We start from the raw sequence: 19,981 nt of genomic DNA, 5'->3' as shown, positions 1-19,981 counted from the left end.
CATTGTCTGCAAATCCTAGTTTTCACAATCGTCGAGTACTTTTCGGCTGAAACCTTCGAGATCTACTTACCCTCTACTTCTAACTAAACCCTAGCCTACAATCCATAGGCATTGACAAGTTAATCCCTTGTCAGCATCAACATTTTATCTCATCATTAATCCAACAAGGTTTGGATACGTCTTTTGGATACTTCATCATCACTATGATACTCCAAGAAACGTGAGTTGTAGAACAACTTCATAACTCTCTTTAGATGTTCGCTAAAACTCGTAATTCAAATATTTCCACCATGATCCAATCATAGATATTTGACTTTTCTATTACGATGATTTCCACTTCATGTTGAATTTATTTGAATCTATTCAAATGTTTCAAACTTCTTTCTTATCGAATATATCTACATATATATATTCAATTCATTGTTTGAAGTTTTCATGAAGTAGAAGAATCTCCCGCACACAACTATGCCTAGTGAACCATATACATCATCATGTATGTTTCCACTAAGTTAGTTGCCCGTTCAAATCTTGCCCTATGAACGGTATTTCAGTCATTCCTTTTAGAAGAAATTTGCAAGCGCCAAATGATTCATAAATCAAATGACTCAAAAATCCATTTGCATGGAGTTCCTTCATGCGTTCCTATCTAACATGACCTAAATGGCGGTTCCACAAATAAGTGGAATTCAAATCATTTGCCTTATGGCAATTTAGCGTCAGTGTTATGTATGTGTGTTTCACCATTAAGATTTATAATAACTCATCCATCGTACATGGCGTAATGTCATAACTTGAACAACTCATTGTTTTCATTTGACCAGAGCAAAATAACAATTATTAAGTTCTTTATTATAAATTCTAAGGGCTAGATAAAATGCTAACGATGAACATAATAACACTTTATTTTGTTCCAGACGTGCATCCTTATCATATTCCTTGTCAGTCACTTAGGCCATTCTATTCTTGTATTGCGTTGTTTTGTATGACACTTCATACCAACCAATATAGTACTAATACCCAAGAATTTCATAGTGTGACTTTAACTAGGAATACAACCATAACATGTATATTATTTATATACACCTGAGCTAGACTTTCTAGTCTTTTCTTTTCTTTTTGCCAAAATATCTTTTGCAGTTTCTCTTTTAGCTTTCCTCATTATTCAGAAAAACAATTCAACATCAATAACTTCTAGGTTTGTCGGTCAAATACCAATAACCTTGAGGTTCTTACTTTGAAGTTGATCATCATATGACAAGTGTTTCAGATTTCACTATTATTAACTTTGTAATATGATGAACAATTTCACTCATAATTTTATTCATCATATCATGACGACTTTTCGAGACCATGTCTGTACATGCTAGGCTCGTAAAGTTTTAACCTTGGTATTCGCATGTGCAAATCTGGCTTGCACCCGTTGTATGCACACGTAGAATCTATAACATCCGATCATCACGTGATGCTTCGAAACGACGAGTCATAGCAACGGTGCATACTAAGGACGATCACTTCATGGATATGCGAATATCGTTAGTGCCCCAATAGTTGGAGGATTGAGACGCCTTGCATCTTCAACCTTCGTACATTCCCATAAATCTTATGAGTTTATGTAGTCTCACCAAATTATATTCTATCATCTTGCAATAAGGTCTTAGATATCACATATATCTCATACCTTGATTATTTCTGAAAACTAAATTTTCAGCTCCTTACTTTTCAAACAGATTTGAACTTCAAGTTTCACGGAGACAAGATAACTTTAGGTACTAATTGAAACCATTGCTCTTTGAATCAACAATGTGAGGTTTACTAAAAATTTGCAATAGGACTTAATCAATTCTTGATTCTTTAACAATACGGCACCAGTCCGTAAAGTTATTTGTCAGATTTAACAGTATTTCTATCTCAATTACAAGACTAACGCATAGTAGTAAACGGATGCCAATTCTACAAATTAATTCAAAATACTACTCAGACTATGTTTATGATAATTAGTTCATGTTTTAATCTAATTACTAATGAACTCCCACTTAATACAACATCCATCATAGTTGTTAAGTGGTACACGATCCAAATCCACTACACCAAAACCGATCATCACGTGAGATGATGTAGCTTCAATGGTGAACATCAACATGTTGATCATATCATCCATATGACTCGTGTTCAACCTTTCGGTTTCCGTTGTCCCGAGGCCATGTCTGTACATGCTAGGCTCACAAGCAAACCCAAGTATTCCGCGTGTGCAACATGGCTTACACCCGTTGTATGTTTGAGTTTATCACATCCGATCATCACGAGATGCTTCAAAACGTCAAACTATATCAACGGTGCATACGAGGGGAGAACACTTTATTATCTTGATATTAAAGTGAGGGATCATCTTATAATGCTACCGTCGCGTTCTAAGCAAAATAAGATGCATAAAGGATTAACATCACATGCAGTTCATATGTGATATGATATGGCCCTTTTGTCTTTGCGCCTTTGATCTTCATCTCCAAAGCACGGACATGATCTCCATCATCAACGGGCATGATCTCCATCATCGTCGGCGTAGCGTCAAGGTTCATGGCGCCGTCTTCATGGTTTGTTCACCTCATGTAGCAACTATTACAACTACTTTGAAATACTACTCAACATGAAATTTAAAGACAACCATAAGGCTCCTGCCGGTTGCCACAATACAATAATGATCATCTCATACATATTCATCATCACATTATGGCCATATCACATCACCAAACCCTGCAAAAACAAGTTAGACGTCTCTAATTTGGTTTGCATATTTTACGTGGTTTAGGGTTTTCGAGAAAGATCTAATCTACCTACGAACATGAACCACAACGGTGATACTAGTGTTGTCAATAGAAGAGTAAATTGAATCTTCACTATAGTAGGAGAGACAGACACCCGCAAAGTCTCTTATGCAATACAAGTTGCATGTCGAACGAGGAACAAGTCTCATGAACGCGGTCATGTAAAGTTAGTCCGAGCCGCTTCATCCCACTATGCCAAAAAGATGCAAAGTACTCAAACTAAAGATAACAAAAGCATCAACGCCCACAAAACCATTGTGTTCTACTCGTGCAACCATCTATGCATAGACACGGCTCTGATACCACTGTAGGGATTCGTTGCATAGAAAACAAAAAATTTCCTACCGCGAGAACGCAATCCAAGCCAAGATGCAATCTAGAAGACGGGAGCAACGAGGGGATGATCAAGACTAACCCTTGAAGATTTCCAAAGCCTATAAGAGTAGGCTCTTATTGCTGCGGTAGACGATCACTTGACGCTTGCAAAAGCGCGTAGAAGATCTTGATCACGGTGCCACAATCGGGCAGCACCTCCGTACTCGGTCACACGTTCGGTGTTGATGAAGACGACGTCCTTCTCCCCGTTCCAGCGGGCAGCGGAAGTAGTAGCTCCTCCTTGAATCCGGCAGCACGACGGCGTGGTGGCGGTGGCGGTGGAGATCTCCGGCGGAGCTTCGCTAAGCGTGCGGGAGAAGAGGAGGAGAGAGGGGGCGGCTAGGGTTTGGGAGAGGGGGTGGCCGGCCACCTATGGGTGCGGCCAAGCTATGGGCTTGTGGTGGTCAGCCCCCTCTCCTATGCCCCTCATTATATAGGTGGAAGCCCCAAGTGTTGGACTACAAGTCTTCGAATAAGACCCGAACCAAAAACCTTCCATGTGTAGGGAAACCTACCCAAGGTGGATTCCCCCCTTCCATGAGGGGGGTTGGCCGGCCACCCTTGGGGAGTCCACCTTGGACTCCTCCCCTTTAGGGTTGGCTGGCCATGCAAGGTGGAGTCCCTCCGGGACTCTACTTTCCATGGTGATTTCTTCCGGAATTTTCTAGAACCTTCTAGAACCTGCCATAAATACACCGGATCATTTCCAAACTTGGAATATGACTTCCTATATATGAATCTTATTCTCCGGACCATTCCGGAACTCCTCGTGATGTCCGGGATCTCATCCGGGACTCCGAACAAATATTCGAACTCCATTCCATATTCAAGTTCTACCATTTCAACATCAAACCTTAAGTGTGTCACCCTACGGTTCGCGAACTATGCGGACGTGGTTGATTACTCACTCCGACCAATAACCAATAGCGGGATCTGGAGATCCATAATGGCTCCCACATATTCAACGATGACTTCAGTGATCGAATGAACCATTCACATACGATACCAATTCCCTTTGTCACACGATATTTTACTTGTCCGAGGTTTGATCATCGGTATCACTCTATACCTTGTTCAACCTCGTCTTCTGACAAGTACTCTTTACTCGTACCGTGGTATGTGGTCTCTTATGAACTTATTCATATGCTTGCAAGACATTAGACGACATTCCACCGAGAGGGTCCAGAGTATATCTATCCGTCATCGGGATGGACAAATCCCACTGTTGATCCATATGCCTCAACTCATACTTTACGGATACTTAATCCCACCTTTATAACCACCCATTTACGCAGTGGCGTTTGGTGTAATCAAAGTACATTTCTGGTATAAGTGATTTACATGATCTCATGGTCATAAGGACTAGGTAACTATGTATCGAAAGCTTATAGCAAATAACTCAATGACGTGATCTTATGCTATGCTTAATTGGGTGTGTCCATTACATCATTCATATAATGATATAACCTTGTTATTAATAACATCCAATGTTCATGATTATGAAACTAATCATCCATTAATCAACAAGCTAGTTAAGAGGCATACTAGGGACTCTTTGTTTTCTACATATCACACATGTACTAATATTTCGGTTAATACAATTATAGCATGATATATAAACATTTATCATAAACATAAAGATATATAATAACCACTTTTATTATTGCCTCTTGGGTATATCTCCTTCATCTCCTAGAATGTAATACAACGTCAAACATTAGTTTGAAACTATTTGGTTCGATAGCTATCACACACTTGCACATAGTAAAATTTAGAAGCCGTTAGCCCATCTTATAATGCAGATTTGACTATTACTTGATTTGGTAACACGAATTGTCATCAAACAATGTTTTTAACATAGCGTGATTGATGCACGTGTCCACACATTCAGTGCACGAGCACCATGTTGGTGCGCAAAATATTAACGTCGAGCACAATAACTGATTGAGCAAGGCAAACGTTACAAGTTCCCACTCGATTCGATAACGTATATTTTCGCATAGTAGTGCATACGACAAACTCTCGTGCGGGCAAACGTTCATAGATCCATCTGGCTAGCTTGCAACGGAAAAATCACCAACAACCTCCTGATTTGGTAACGCGTAACATACCATCTAGTATCGACAAATAAAACTTGTAATCGGATGGTTCGTGCAGAGTGGAACCCGAAAAGCCGTTAGCAATACTAGATAGCCGTCAAGTCCTACAACATGAGATGATTTTTGTAGGTAGCAAAGGCTCCACATGATTTCCACATTCCACCCCAAGCATAAAACCCTAATAAAATGGTTACATAGTAGTACCTATCTACAAAAATCCTTCTCAATTCAATACTTTTTTTTGTAGAGGACTCATTTGCATCTTAAACATACAAAACATACTACATCCCTACCAAATGAACTGAACTCAACAGATAATTCAAATTTGAAGAGACAAGATACTAACAAGTAACCGTCCCTTTAAAAAGCAATGAAAACGGCATAGTTATCCACCGGGACAAGGGGAGGAAAGGAGGGACGAGCCGAATATAAAAGGCGGAGAAGGGAGAGGGGAGAGGGAGAAAGCAAGAGGAGGAACGAAGAGGAGAGCTAAAAGGCAGCAGCAGCAGGGAAGCCGAAAGCCCACCACCTTCCTTGGATCCACAACCCACCCCACACTCCCCTCCCCCTCCACTATTTTCCTTAGTCTATTCGAGTCCTGCCAGTAGCCAGCGAGCGGTGGTGGTGGTGGCAGCGGGGACGAAGGGAGGAGCCCGCGGCGACTGAGATCTAGCTACGCTCGGAGGGCGGAGGCGCGCCATGGGGGTCCGCTGCTCCAAGCTCTCCGTCTGCTGGTGGCCGCCGCACTTCAAGTCGCCCCGCCTCGGTAACGAATCACACCCGCTCTCCCCTACTGACGCGCATTGGTTTCCTCTGGATGATGCTTCCCCGCGTGCTCTGCTCGCTCGATGCGTTTCGTTTCCTTCCTCGGCGTGGTGGTGCTGGCGGCGCCGTCGGCCCTGCATTTGGGGGTTCCTCGCGTTTTTTCCGGGGATTTTTTCGCTTGCTCGTCTCGATTTTCGCTCGTGTTCCTTCCTCCTCGATCCCGCTCGAATTCGGCGTGCTGCTGCGGTGCGGGGCGTCTGATCCGCTCCGCTGATTTTTTTTTCTCACTACCTCTGACGACGCTCGAGAATCTGCGCTCGATTCCGGCTGATCCCGCGCTATTTCCTTGCCGTGCAGAGAACGGCGCGGCGGGGGAGGACGGCAGCGGCGTGCCGGTGTTCGCGGAGTACAGCCTCGACGAGCTGCGGGCCGCCACGGACGGCTTCGCGCCCGACCGCATCGTGTCCGAGCACGGCGAGAAGGCGCCCAACGTCGTCTACCGCGGCACGCTCTTCAGCTCCGGCCGCACCGTCGCCATCAAGCGCTTCGGGCGCTCCGCTTGGCCCGACTCGCGACAGTTCGTGGTTCGTGACTAAATCGGACCACCTTGCAGGAACGGATCGTGTGTTGGACCAACCAACACCTCTTGCATCCGGCTGATTGACTGATTGGCTCTGTTCTGTGGGTTGCAGGAGGAGGCCAGGGCCGTTGGGCTGCTGCGGAGTGGCCGCCTCTCCAACCTCATCGGCTGCTGCTGTGAGGGCGGCGAGCGCCTGCTCGTCGCCGAGTTCATGCCCCACGATACCTTGGCCAAGCACCTCTTCCACTGTACGTTTCTACTACCCACATTTCTCATTCTTCAAGTGCATTGCCTGCTAGGTAATGTAGTATGCAACATGACCGTCCCGATGTTCTGTTTGTCCAGTCCTATGATTCTTCTATAAATGCTTGTGATCAGCGTTCTGTTTTGGTTGGCATCAAGGAGATCGGTTGTGCTTTCCTTGTGATCAATGTTCTGTTTTGGTAGGCATCAAGGAGTATGTGCAATTGTTCATTCATGACAATGTGCTTATTCCATCAAGGAATAGTTTAACTGCCCCTAATAGGACAATGTGCCAATGCTCTTATTCCATTAGCTTCCTGGCTTGCTAGTGTTGTTTCTCTTTTGGTAGTACTAATGTGTATGCAATATCACCGTCATGCTCTTGTTTTTTTTCTAATCCTACTCTTGTACTTCGAATAACAAAGGAAATTGACATATCAATTTGTGGATAAATGCATTCTCGTATAGATGCTTGATGTTCACTCATGACAATGTGCTTATTGCATTAACGAAGGATTTATTACCTATGATAGGACAATTTAGATGTAGTTCACATGTATAAAATGGACAGTTCAGGGATTTAGCATTTAATGCTGTACATAAGAGCTTCTGTTTTGATTGACTTTAGTTCCATTTTGCGTCTGATGGTGGTTATGCTTCTCAGGGGAGGCAAAGCCATTGAGCTGGGCTATGAGGGTACGTGCTGCACTCTATGTGGCACAGGCATTGGAGTATTGCTCCAACAAAGGGAGGGCTATCTACCATGACCTGCATGCATACAGGGTCCTCTTTGATGTGGTGAGTCAGTACTTGCTACTACTTATTTGCTTGCTTCTGAGTTAGTGGGGCTGTCACGGACAACATGTTTAATCTTTTTTTTTTGGCCCGTGAATGACAGGACGGTAACCCTAGGCTGTCATGTTTTGGTCTGATGAAGAATAGCAGGGATGGGAAGAGTTACAGTACCAATCTGGCTTTCACGCCTCCTGAGTACCTTAAGACTGGTAACTGTCTGAAACATATGCGAACAATTTCGCTAGACATGACTGCAAACTCCATGAAATTTCTGTGTTTGCTTCTGATCATGCAGCTCAAGTTCATGCCTTCAGGGCACATTGTTTTACATGTTTCTTTACTGGTACATGTTTTATGCAGGCAGAGTAATTCCAGAGAGTGTGGTCTACAGCTTTGGTACTATCGTGCTTGATCTCCTAAGTGGGAAGCACATTCCACCGAGCCATGTAAGTTATCATGCAATCTTTTGAGCACCACCTTGACAACTGCTTAAGTCCTCTGGAAAATATGCACATTCTATCCATATAGTCGTGTAAGCCACATGTCAATAGAATTGCAGAAACTACTTCTATGGAAGATTATATGGCTGACTTTGGGCAGAGCTTTGCAATAGTATATATCACTTGTAGATGTGCATTGGGTCTATACATTTTTTTTAAAGAATTTATCGACACAACCATTAACTTCGCTTCATTTTGCTGTAGGCTCTTGACCTTATCAAAGGAAGGAATATATCGGTGTTGATGGATTCTTGCTTGGAAGGCCACGTATCCAGCTCTGATGGAACTGAAATGGTGCGATTGGCATCAAGGTGTTTGGCATATGAAGCCCGTGATCGGCCAAACCTGAAAGCAGTGGTGTCTGCTCTTGCAAGCCTACAAAAAGATGCTTCTGTAATGTTCTGTTTTACCACTACTTTCTCATAGACTTCTTGGTTTTTTATAATCATAAAAAACCGTAGAAAGAACATTGTCCCACCAACTAGTGATTTTGTTTCTCTTACAAGCTCCCACTAGAACAGTTCTCACCAAATCCTTGCAGGCTCTTTCACGGACTTTACTGGGCATCCCTCAGGATACTGAGAAGGAGGAAAGCTCAGAGCAAATATCATTTTCATCTACTGGGAAAGCTTATGCCACAGCAAACCTTGAGGGGGTACATGAGATGTTGGTGATTGATGGATATAGCGAGGATGACAGAGCAACCTTTAAGGTAAGAACTATTTTTGTTACTAAACATATATTGCTCTTGTGGTAGCTCCTTAATGCCGACTATTTTTATCTGATGCTTGCTGAACTTTGATCTGTGCTTGGAAACTTTCATTTACACACATAAAACAATGGGACTCACTCAATTTGGGAAATGAGATAGGAAAGTAGCAACTCAGCAACTTCCTGGACTTGCACTACTTTGAGCTTAAATGTTGTTTTTGACTGGTATAAAAATCTTATGGAACCTGCAGGTATCCTTAAGCTCATGGCCTGGCCAACCAGCTGAGAGTATTCAAGTCAAGAAGCATGGAGATGATGCTTTTCATTCCAAAGATTTTATGGAAGTGGTCGAGTGTTATTCAAGGGTATGTTCACAATATCACATGTTATGGGTGATTGTAGTTCTCCTATATGCACATATACTCTGTTACTCTTCACCAATTACAAATCGACAACATCAATTTTTTTCTTCTATTTTTGTTATTATTTAGACTGCTTTTCCACAAACTAGACACTTCGGTAAGAAAAATCCAGTCACTATTTATGTTCCTTCTCTAAATGGGTTGGTATATTGGGGACTGGTTATTTGGGTATATTACTAAAATGAGATGTCCTGTGCTGTATCTGCATTATTCAGTTCAAGCCTAATTAGAACAGTTCTTTTGTTGCATAGAAATGGTAATATGAAGCCGATTTAACATATGGATAGTGTGAAGCATGAAGTTTATACTTTTCACTTGTGGATATTTTGCAGTTTGTCGATACCGGTGCCATGGAGTCCCCAACTATGCTAGTGCGACGAGGTTTCGCGAACATTGTACTTGGCAGGCTGGAAGATGGTCTCGAAGACGCGAGGAAAGCAGAGGGAATATCACCCGAATGGCCAACCGCACACTACCTGCAAGGGATGGCGCTCATCTGCCTAGGCATGGAGTCTGACGGTCATGAGAAGCTAAATATCGCTGGTGCTTTGGAAGCTCAGAGAAAGGGTAGAACTAGGACTGTATAGAGCCCGCCCGCCCTTGATGCGACAATGCCTTCGCTTTGTACCTAGATCGCCTGCATGATGCTTTTGCAACCAGTGGCAGTAGGGCTGTTTTTTTGGTCTCTCCCCTAACCTGAACCGGTGTTTCCAGTGGTTTTACAAGACTCCTAGGCTGTGGCTGTTATTACACCTCCAATATATCCATATAAGTACAAAATTGGGCGAAATAGCGTTCCGTGGATTTGAGATTGTAAAGCAACATTATTTAGTCTTATCTCTCTCTCCAAATTCATGTATATACAGAACTCCAAAGAGAATTATCTGGATCCAAACTTGAACTGGTATGATTGATCAAGTGTCTCCTATGTGTTTGCATTGCAAGTATCTGCTATGAATCTGATTGGAAGTGTTTAGTCCATATTTGGTGTTAAGATTTTAAAGATGACAAGTTCTGGCAGAGCTGCTCTTTGATATGCTGTGGGAAGGCCGCTACATTTGAGTGGACAGTCCTACTCCAATGATCCTTATGTTGCTATGGTTGATCAGGAATCTCCTGTTTTTGCAAGTACTCCTACATAGGAGTATCTGCTATGAACCTGCCTAAGTGTTCAGTCCATATTTGGTGGCAAGATTTTAACGACGGCAAGTTCTGCTAGAACTGGTCTCGTCTCTTATTTCAGTGATCCTCATGTATCATGGGAGAGTGGAGCACAAAGGGTTTTGAAATGAATTTGAACAGATATGAGCAGGGCATTAGCCACGGTTGGCATCAGCTTGTTTTTCTGGCTCGTCAGCCGTTGTTTTATGTTTATTTGCAATGGACTTTGCTTTGCTTCTTCCAAAGCAGACGCCAAGCATGCCTCATGTGCACTGCTTCAGGGTTTCCAAAGCTATGAATTTTTCAAAAGATTTAAAATTAGGCTGAGTATAAGCATGTGAAAAATTGAAAGAGCATGACCATTTGTGTGTGCACACAAGACTGTCGTTTGGCCTTTTTCTGAAAGACAAATGAATATTTTTAATGAGTTTTTGCAGAAAACCTAAGCTGTCATCCCTGTATATCACATAATTTTCTGGACCACTATTTGGCACCCATAATGAAAATTCAATATGACAGTTCTTTTTCTGAGTAATTAACGTTGGTCCTTGCCGGAGGAAGTAGAATGTGCCAACAGTACAGAAGATCTATGACAGCACATACATTCAGACAACAGGCGTAATCATAACTTTGAAAATGAGCAGCTTTGGCAACAAAATCTCTCAAGCTGTATCGAATTATTACAGGCATGTGCCTCTGCTCATGATTTGGAGACAACATCACTGGAAAGGGCAACACACTGGGGGTTTCCTTTTAAGCAGTATACGAATTAGTTGGTCACGCATGCTTTACTTAGATGGCGGTGAACATTCTAAATCCAAAATAGAACATAGCAACAATACTCTGCTACAGAAAACACAGCTACTGCTTCCCAGCTCATATCTGAGGCCGATTCCCGAGCATCTGACCAACCAAGTTAGTCACCTGAAAGAATTACCCAGAATGACGAGTTAGCATTGTATGAAGCAAGGGAAGCATGCCAATATATACAGAAGTGGGGCCATATTCCTAGGCAAAGATCAAGAAAATAAGAAATACAAAAAAAGGGCATTGTCACATCAAAACTATCATGGCAAAACTGTATGTTGTCTGAGGTCAAAAGCACCGGATGTATTACTTTGTCCCCAGCCCAAAGGAGAAAAGGCAGTGGTATATTATTTGCTACTAAAACAACAGATATCATCGGTTAACTTGCCTGCCAGTACTTTGAAACACACCGATCAATGCAACTGTTCTCTCCCATATTGAGCTCAGCTTCTTTATGCCTGTTGAAACATAACAAATTACAGGAAAAGCCACAGTTAAACTGACAGATAATAAATTCTTCTTGGTTGATAGCAATTGGGCTACAATGAAAAGAGATGATGATGGAAGTTAAGACACTAACTGGTGATGATGGAGTAGATATAGATATTAACTTCTTATAGCACGAAAAAAAATATATCTAACTGCAATATTTTGGTCACTCGTTTTAATACAGCTACACAGCAAGTTGTACAATGCAACCCTGTCCCTCAAAATAACAAAAGAATGTGTTCCCAAAAGGGCAAGAGAATTCGAGTTAGGCAGACTGGGTACCTTTTCTCAATGCACTTGTCAAAACAACTATGTGTAAGCCTGCATAGAAAAATGTGACACAAGGCATCATAATGTGCACATAAAAAACAAATACATGATTCATGCAGGACAATCTAACAATCTTCTCGCCAGGTAAGTGTACAGAGAGGATGATACACCATGGTGATGTTGCTAAATGTTTATCATCCTATAATAGTATTGGGCATTTCAGAAGATTAGTAGAGAACTACTATTTAATAATCTATGAAAGATTTGAAGAACACACAAACGGAACAGGATATTTGTGTCTCTTCATTGATCTTAAACACCACGGTTACATTAATAATTATTTATCATTCCTATAATAATACCAGACTATTTCAGCCACTGTTACATTATGACATCTCTTCTGTTGATCAATGTGACTAGTAGGTAGTACATTGGATTACAGGAGGGCAGCAACTAGTATTTAGATTTCTTAAGGGAGAGCAGTACAGCATAGCGCAAGCAATAACAGATGCCAAGAAAATTACTGAAGCACAAAACACATTAATGCCAGGCCTATGATTGTCAACTACATTACACTACTCATATCAGTTTATGACACCATTGAGATAAGCATCAAAATGATAGTTCAAGTGCAAGCGATTCCTTTTTGCTAGATAACGAGATCTCACTGTAACTACAGAAGTAAAAGCAACTACAGATCAACCTCGAAAAAAAATGCAACTACAGAGTGGTGATCTGATCCCACAACCACAAAGTTCAAGCACGTAGTACAGTAAGGCAAGAGGGCCCATCACTCACCGGTTGAAGAGGTCGACCCTGTACTCCATCTCCTTCTCCGCCATCCCGAACATCTGCATCACGCACCACCAGCATTAATCCCCTCAAGCAGAAGCTCGAAATCGAGAAGGGGGGCAAAATAGCGGAAGCAAGATCGACGCGCGTACCTGCTCCTTCTCCAGGTCGCTCGGCCCGCCTCCTTTCGCAGCCATTGCTTCCGACGCCTGACCTGCACAGACCAGAGCGCACCGATCTAAGCGAGGACCACGGCAGCCTCAACTACGCAGGAAGAGATCGTCCGAAGACGGAATGACGGAGGGTGGCAGGGACCAGACGCGGTGCTTACAGGGATGGGGGCCGGAGGATGCCGGAGATCTCGCGGTCGCGGCGGTGGTCGAGACGGAGCAGCAGAAGAAGACTAGAGCGGCCGCGCCTCCACTGCCTCTTCTCCCCAATTTAGTCTAGGGTTTTGCTTCTTCTTTCTTGGAGAAGGAGCACCTGGGCGTCCTGTGGGCTTCATACTGATCCTTACTGGGCCTTTGGGCCAGCAAATGCTCGCCGGCTCGAGGCCCACTCTTCTGGGCTGGAAAGTGATAAACGGCCTTTTCGTTTTCTTTTTTTGAAAAAAGTAAATTAATAAGTCGTTTCGTTTCCGAGTCGCAGCTGGAGCTCTGTAGTTGTCGAGATCCTCGCAGCGATGAGCCTGGCTTATCCACTCCTCCGGCTCCCATGCCGCTGCCCCCCCGCGCCGCCGCGGTCCGCCGCCGCGACGTCGGTGGTGTCGCTCTCGGCCTCCGCGGCGGAAGGTGTCGGCGGGGACGGTGACCTGACGGCGCGGGAGAGGCGGCAGCAGCGGAGGGAGGCGCGGGTGCTCAAGGCGCGGGACTGGAAGGAGGAGGTGGAGGAGCGGCTCATCCACGAGCCGGCGCGGCGCCGGAAGAAGCCCGTGAAGAGGACGTGGCGGGAGGAGCTCAACCTCGACTTCCTGGCGGAGCACGGCCCGCAGTGGTGGCTCGTGCGCGTCTCCATGGCGCCCGGCACCGACTACGTCGACCTCATCACCAAGGCCGTCGCCCGCCGGTTCTCCGAAGTCTCCTTTAAGGTATCGCTCCGCTACGATTCGCTTCTCTCCTCCTATCCTATCAATAGCGTCTGTGAGCTGTGCAAAGCATTTTGCCGAACAGTTGTAGTAGCATAATGTGCCGTGGGATGTCTGAATTATGATATGGGCAGATGTCACCGTGGAAAACTCTGGTCAATACTCAATTGTCATATCTAAAAAACTAAATATGCGTAATAGAACCTGTGAGAGGTGAAGCCGGCCGAGATAAACTCTAACCAAGATAATGTCACTGTCAATTGCCCTGTTCCAGTTTCAGCAACTTAAATTTTTTAGCCCTTATTACTTCAATCACACATCGTGGTTAAATATCGGTTAATGGCATGAGAGGTCAAGCCGACCGAGATAAATTCAAACTCCCGCACATATTTGCATTCCATGTTCTCTTGAGCTGTTTTTCTCACAGAGAATTTGCAGATTTACAACCCAGCAATCCAAGTCAAGAAGAGGCTCAAAAGTGGCTTAATCAGTACCAAATCGAAGCCTCTGCATCCTGGCTTGATCTTTCTGCACTGCACCTTAAACAAGGAACTTCATGACTTCATCAGAGATACCGAAGGTTGTTATGGCTTTATTGGAGCTACACGAGGTTCTATGTAAGTACTTCTCGTTCATGATTTTTTTTGGTAAAACGTTATAATTCTTCGCTTTGATATTCTTGTTAAAATCATCCATATTTGTGGTTATACAGTTGATGTAGATAGCTTGCCACCCTGGAATATTTGTAGTGTTTGCGAGGAATATTGTGAATAGGTCAAAACAATCACTAACCATCTGTAGTTTCAGAATCATTCTTTATCCCATACGGTGACCAACATGCCTAAAAACAGTTATAAATCAACTTTATGATATGCACTTTATTTTTGGAGCAAAATGATGATATGTTTACTTCACTGAAGATCTCTTTTCAAGTAAAATGGTTTGACACTTACTTCACATGAATACATTGTTTGCTGTAATTTCAATGCATAAAAGAAAGTATATGTGCGATATGTATACTAGTGCAACATGATTTCATATTACAGATGTGTTGTATGATCAGTTTTGCCTTCTTGTGGCTGCTATCATACTAATACTCTCACTGTGCAGTAAAAGGCAGATTAAGAAGCCTAAACCTATTCCATTGGAAGAAGTTGAATCGATTCTTAAAAAGGAAAAGGAGGAACAAGAGAAAGCTGACAAAGAATTTGAAGACCTGGAAAACTGGGATAGTGTTGAGTCTTTCAGTAAACCTGTTGAAGACTCTGAACTTATGTTAATTAATAAAATCAAGAAACAGGTCAAGAAATCAACTTCAAAAGGCGTCTCCACCCTCAACCCTTATGCACCTGGTGCCACTGTTCATGTTCTTTCTGGGCCTTTCGCAGGCTTCAGTGGCTCTCTCCTGGAAGTGAATCGCAAAAATAAGAAGGTTAGTGTGATGAAAGCTTCACAGCGAACTGATTCTATTTTTAAGCTCACTAACTTTTCTTCTCAAAATTTCTGGTTGTCTAAGAAGCCTTACCTTCCACAGGTTACTGTACAGACGACACTTTTTGGCAAGGAGAGCTTTGTAGATCTTGATTTTGAACAAATTGAGGCAGTCAATACTTAACGGTAACGAAAATTGTCTCTGACGTCTGAAGACTTCAGAATTCTGTTTTCGCTTACTTTACTGAGCAATGCTATGACTGAGTACTGGACAGAAGTGTTTGACCAAGAATTACACCTACTATTCAACTTGCATCAAGTGTCCAAAATAAAATAATACATGAGTCAGGCATTAATATTCAAATCGTATAGGGAGTTGTTAGTACAAGTTCGAAGTCTCTGTCCTCTGGTGATCACCAAAAAATGTTGGGTTAGGACTTCCATACTTTTTCATACAAAAAATGGCTGAATAATGGTGTATTGGATTATGTGACCTTCTCAGGATAGAACAATCATTTGTTGTAATTTCTGCTCCCCCAAGTGAAGTAAATCAAGTATATTTAAGGTCCTGCATTAAGGAAATTTTACCATTGTTCCAGAATATACGAAGGCTCTCCATGATATATCAAATTCAGTTTTTTGCAGTACTTTCATAATTTTAGATCCTCCAAACTTCATGGGCATTTCTTCATTCCGGTTTCTCATATTTTTGGTTTGTTCTTAATGAAAGAATACCCGAGTCAGGTGTTAAAGCACTCTAATCATTTAGGGAGTTGTTAGTAAAAGTGGGAGATCTCTGTCTTCTGGTGATCACCTAAATAAGAACCATACAGGGAGAAGACTTGCACATTTTTCATACACAAAATGGGTGAGAAAAGAATGGTTGTGTATTTGGATTATCTGGATCGTATCTGATATGGTTATAAGATAGATTAATAGAATAATGTTATTGCTTCTGCTCCCCCAAGTTAAGTAAGTCAATTATATTTAAGGCCCGGCAGTAACAAAAATTTACCATTTTACCAGAAAATGCAGGAGGCTGTCCATCATATATAGTAGCAACTTGCTTTTTTCATGATAATTATTTTTTAGATCCTCCAAACTTCATAGGCATATTCTAGTTGTCGTATTTTCTTCTGTTCCGAGAGAAAGGTTTCTCACATTTGTTTTTCATGTATGAGCAGGCATCTAGTGCACTGCAGACCCACAGCATCAGTAGTTTTATCAGTTACCTCCTGGAGGTATAAATCAAGCACTTCAATATATGGATCTGTTGTAGACCACCTGATTGAGTGACCAACACGGCAAAATAGTTAGCATTGGGAGCTTCCATAAAAACTAACCGGTGAGTTCTCTCCACCAGCTAGCTTCCGATCAATCAAATGAACTTTGCCAATTACCCCTAAATTACTAGGTACATGAAATGATTTTTCACAGTCTTGTTCTTCATGTTATTAAGTTCTTTATTTCAATCTGACAGGTGCTTTGGAATGTGTCATGAATCAGGATTGGATATGCTGACTGTGGAAATTACTGACACCTCCACTTGGTTGCTCACATTGGACCTTAGACCTAGTTCTATCATGTAGAAAGAAATGCTTCAACACTTTTTATTCTTGTAGCACCACAGAATATTCATTTCATATAATAATGATCAATTTTTCCTTTTTCAACTATTTGAGATAGGGAAAAAAGAACATTATTTTATTTGTTAAAGACATTAGCATGTTTTGAGGAAATATATCTAGCAAACTGGGGTGTGCTCCCTTGCTTTGGTCCTATCAGGGTGAGATCAGTTTGGAAAAAAGGGATCCAACTGAGAGTTGCTTTGAGAATATGATACTTCAGACCAAAAGCTTCGGAGAGTATACAAGCTTCTGCTTTCCTCCCTTTTCCTTACAGTTCAGATTTTGGAGATGTGAGCATCCTAGGATAAAACAGAGACAAAGCCTGCAGATTCTCCTCCTGAACAGATCTATGGCCATCACACTCCTGTCATGCTTTTCAACAACATGTGAATCCTACAAAACACTTTCCTCGCTTTTCTGTTACCGTATTAGTCTTTTGTTTACCAAGAGAGCACCTTTTGAAGTTATTTCTTCAGAGAATTCAGTCAAGCATGGTGGTGGTGCTTCTAGGCCAAATCTCAGAATGTTGCATGGCTCGTGTGCCCTGCCCCAGCAAGCAAGAGCTGAACCTGCAAGTGTGCATTGTATCTAGATGCATAACAAACTGCACAGTGCATCATAAATGCATAAGATGATGAGCCCTGCTCCTTGATGTCACTTACCAACTGAATGTCCTCCGATCTCAGATCATCAGTACATGATGAACAAGCTAACCAGCAGTCTAGTACACTGTTAGACTGTTAGTCCAGTACTTCATTAAACAACACATGGTTATACATTTCAATGGGTTGATCCTCAAGTTCCAAGCCTCTCTGCACATGAGATTTCTTCAGAGAAGAAGCAACTAAGCAGAAATCTAATCAAGGCAGGGAGCTCTAGTTGTACTCCTACTGGAATGCAGCTTCCAGTTAATACTCCACCAATGAGCAGCTCCAGTTAGCTAGCAGCCGGGTGGTGGCCCAAGGCTGATCCCATCCGTGATCTCGTCTCACTGTCGGCTGCCGCGGGGCACGAGGTAGACCCGGGCGCGCACCACGGCGGCGTTGCACAGCTTGAACCCGGGCGCCACCGCGAACCCCACGACCATGCCGGCGGTGCCTGCGCCGGCGCCACGGCCCGCCACGACAACGCTCTCCATGTACTCCGGGTGGAACTCGGCGCCGCGGCCGGCCTCGAAGTGGCTGGGCGGCGGCTCCAGCGCGAACGCCAGCAGGTGCAGCAGCCACACCGCCTTGGCCGCGCGCAGGAACTCGCCGTAGAACGGCGTGCGCGGGTGCGCGCCGTTGCCGGCTGCCCGGTGCTCGCCGCCGAGGACGGCCTCCTCCACGCGCGGTGGGAGGAGGGACGCAAACTTGGCCGCGGCGTAGCGGCCGAATGCGCAGGTCGGGAGCACGCCCAGAAGCTCGCCGGGGTCCATGCCGCGCATGTCGCGGTACTGCGCGTACCGCTCGCGCCGGAACGCGGCCGGGTCGAGGAGGGAGGAGAGGGAGCCGTCCAGGTAGAAGGACTCGTGCTCGAACCCGCCGAGGAGGACGGCGGTGGCGTGCGCCTCCAGCGCGTGCCTGGCGAGGTGCGGGGAGGAGTTCACCGGGATCTTGGTGATGGACCGGGTGGCCGCCGCCGGGTCCAGCCCCGCCGCGCGGAGGAGGTGGAGCAAGTGCGCAGCGAACCCACGCGTCGCCGCGCGGGCCTGCTCCGCGCAGGCGACGAACAGCTCGGCCGTCGGCACGCCGTCTGTGGCGGCGGCGATGTGGTGGTGCTTCTTGGAAGGGTGGAGGCGCGCGTTGCGGCGGCTGGTGGCTGTGGCGAGCCTCTCCTTGAGGCCGTCCACCTCGGCCTGCTTGCCCTGGAGCTGCCGGCGGAGGTCGTCGAGCTCGGCCTCGTACGGCGCGACGGCCTCGCGGAGCGGCTGCGCGGAGGCGCGCGGGATGCGGCCGCCCGGGGACGCGGCGGAACGGCGGAAGCGGTCGCGGAGGCGCGCGAGGTGTCGGAGCTCGGCGACCACGCCCGCGTCGGCGGCGCGCATCCGGTCGGGGTCCCAGGGGCAGTGCGCGCCCTGGAGCGCCGCGTACGCGCGCCGCACCCCGGAGACCGCGTCGAACACCTCCGCCATGAGCGCCTCCGCGTCCCCCGCACGCTCGACCCTCTCCTTCTTCTTCACCTCCTCCCCCGCCACCGCTACGACAGCCGTCGCCGACACATTGTTCCTCCGCTTCTCCTCCTCCCCCTCCTCCCAGATCTTCAGCTTCCGCACCTCCTCGTCCTGTTCCTCCACGGCGCCCGCCGGGCGCGGCGCTGGCTTGTCCGGGGAGCGGCGGCATTCCTGGGCGTCGGCGGCGTCCCCGAAGTCGGCGAAGGGGTCGTCGTCCTCGTCGTCGAGGTCGGAGGCGTCGCTGATAGCGTAGTTGGCGGGGAAGCGGTTGGAGAGGCAGGAGGAGGCGACGCGGTGGATCAGATCGCCGATGGTCACCGCCTTGCTCGCCATTTTCTTGCGCGCTCTGGGAGACTGAGCTCGTGGGTGGCGGAATCGAGATGCTGTGCGATATGAAGAGAGCAGCTAGATGCAGACAAGAGAGTGAGCTGAGCTGGTCCCGGGCTAGTAGATTATTTACATGTTTAACCTCAGCTCACACTGTGAGTGAACAGTGAGCACCGTCAGTTCCATCTGATTAGTTACTTGTTAAAGTACTACTGATAGTCCTATCTATCTGAGACGGTCCTGGCCTTTTCTAGCTAGCACCCTAAAACAGTACCGGGGCTTTGCTTTTGGAGCGTCCTTGGCTGGTGATTATGGCAAGCTCACTACCACGATCGATCACACTAGGTCTTTTCATATACTCCGTAGTACTGTTTCTTCGTTTTCATTGGTCTAAAACTGCTTGTAAAGCTACAAGTAAATGTTTTCGACCAACAAAAAGGGACATCGATCTTGCTAGGCAAAACGTGAGGTGAAAACAAAACAAAGTCTGAGTCAACGGTTTATAGCCACATTACACCGTAGCATGTC

At 44.9% G+C, this 19,981-nt stretch overlaps 4 protein-coding genes across 4 annotated transcripts; 2 read left to right on the top strand and 2 right to left on the bottom strand.

Annotated features, from left to right (window-relative positions):
* Positions 1 to 5,752: 5,752 nt before the first annotated feature.
* On the top strand, positions 5,753 to 10,230 carry LOC127292051 (serine/threonine-protein kinase BSK5). The gene is made up of 10 exons (XM_051321400.1): positions 5,753 to 6,062; positions 6,419 to 6,645; positions 6,754 to 6,889; positions 7,549 to 7,682; positions 7,783 to 7,888; positions 8,040 to 8,125; positions 8,384 to 8,572; positions 8,721 to 8,891; positions 9,142 to 9,255; positions 9,645 to 10,230. Exons 1-10 carry the CDS (start codon positions 5,996 to 5,998, stop codon positions 9,897 to 9,899), a joined length of 1,485 nt encoding a protein of 494 aa, XP_051177360.1. The 5' UTR covers positions 5,753 to 5,995; the 3' UTR covers positions 9,900 to 10,230.
* An 847-nt stretch (positions 10,231 to 11,077) lies between these two features.
* LOC127292053 (mitochondrial import inner membrane translocase subunit TIM10) lies at positions 11,078 to 13,316 on the bottom strand. Its single transcript, XM_051321402.2, has 6 exons — positions 13,163 to 13,316; positions 12,984 to 13,045; positions 12,838 to 12,890; positions 12,052 to 12,090; positions 11,669 to 11,738; positions 11,078 to 11,397 (listed from the first exon to the last, which is right to left on the bottom strand). Exons 2-6 carry the CDS (start codon positions 13,026 to 13,028, stop codon positions 11,350 to 11,352), a joined length of 255 nt encoding a protein of 84 aa, XP_051177362.1. The 5' UTR covers positions 13,029 to 13,045; positions 13,163 to 13,316; the 3' UTR covers positions 11,078 to 11,349.
* Positions 13,317 to 13,476: 160 nt separating this feature from the next.
* On the top strand, positions 13,477 to 17,019 carry LOC127292052 (uncharacterized). The gene is made up of 6 exons (XM_051321401.2): positions 13,477 to 13,918; positions 14,354 to 14,532; positions 15,026 to 15,347; positions 15,450 to 15,532; positions 16,531 to 16,691; positions 16,827 to 17,019. The coding sequence occupies exons 1-4, from the start codon at positions 13,514 to 13,516 to the stop codon at positions 15,528 to 15,530; spliced, it is 987 nt and encodes a 328-aa protein (XP_051177361.1). The 5' UTR covers positions 13,477 to 13,513; the 3' UTR covers positions 15,531 to 15,532; positions 16,531 to 16,691; positions 16,827 to 17,019.
* A 687-nt stretch (positions 17,020 to 17,706) lies between these two features.
* LOC127292049 (protein GRAVITROPIC IN THE LIGHT 1) lies at positions 17,707 to 19,567 on the bottom strand. Its single transcript, XM_051321399.2, has one exon. The coding sequence runs from the start codon at positions 19,457 to 19,459 to the stop codon at positions 17,963 to 17,965; it is 1,497 nt and encodes a 498-aa protein (XP_051177359.1). The 5' UTR covers positions 19,460 to 19,567; the 3' UTR covers positions 17,707 to 17,962.
* Between the last annotated feature and the right edge of the window lie 414 nt (positions 19,568 to 19,981).

This window comes from Lolium perenne, chromosome 4 (assembly GCF_019359855.2).
Source record: "Lolium perenne isolate Kyuss_39 chromosome 4, Kyuss_2.0, whole genome shotgun sequence".
Lineage (NCBI taxonomy): Eukaryota > Viridiplantae > Streptophyta > Magnoliopsida > Poales > Poaceae > Lolium > Lolium perenne.
This window is presented reverse-complemented; position numbering and strand designations above follow the sequence as displayed.

Coding starts and splice junctions, on each gene's coding strand:
- LOC127292051 (XM_051321400.1), top strand. CDS start 5,996: ATGGGGGTCCGCTGCTCCAAGCTCTCCGTCTGCTGGTGGCCGCCGCAC. Junction 7,683..7,782: donor ACAGGGTCCTCTTTGATGTG/GTGAGTCAGTAC, acceptor CGTGAATGACAG/GACGGTAACCCTAGGCTGTC. Junction 8,892..9,141: donor ATGACAGAGCAACCTTTAAG/GTAAGAACTATT, acceptor TGGAACCTGCAG/GTATCCTTAAGCTCATGGCC.
- LOC127292053 (XM_051321402.2), bottom strand. CDS start 13,028: ATGGCTGCGAAAGGAGGCGGGCCGAGCGACCTGGAGAAGGAGCAG. Junction 12,891..12,983: donor GCGACCTGGAGAAGGAGCAG/GTACGCGCGTCG, acceptor TGCGTGATGCAG/ATGTTCGGGATGGCGGAGAA. Junction 11,739..12,051: donor GACAAGTGCATTGAGAAAAG/GTACCCAGTCTG, acceptor ATGTTTCAACAG/GCATAAAGAAGCTGAGCTCA.
- LOC127292052 (XM_051321401.2), top strand. CDS start 13,514: ATGAGCCTGGCTTATCCACTCCTCCGGCTCCCATGCCGCTGCCCCCCC. Junction 13,919..14,353: donor TCTCCGAAGTCTCCTTTAAG/GTATCGCTCCGC, acceptor GAGAATTTGCAG/ATTTACAACCCAGCAATCCA. Junction 14,533..15,025: donor GGAGCTACACGAGGTTCTAT/GTAAGTACTTCT, acceptor CTCACTGTGCAG/TAAAAGGCAGATTAAGAAGC.
- LOC127292049 (XM_051321399.2), bottom strand. CDS start 19,459: ATGGCGAGCAAGGCGGTGACCATCGGCGATCTGATCCACCGCGTCGCC.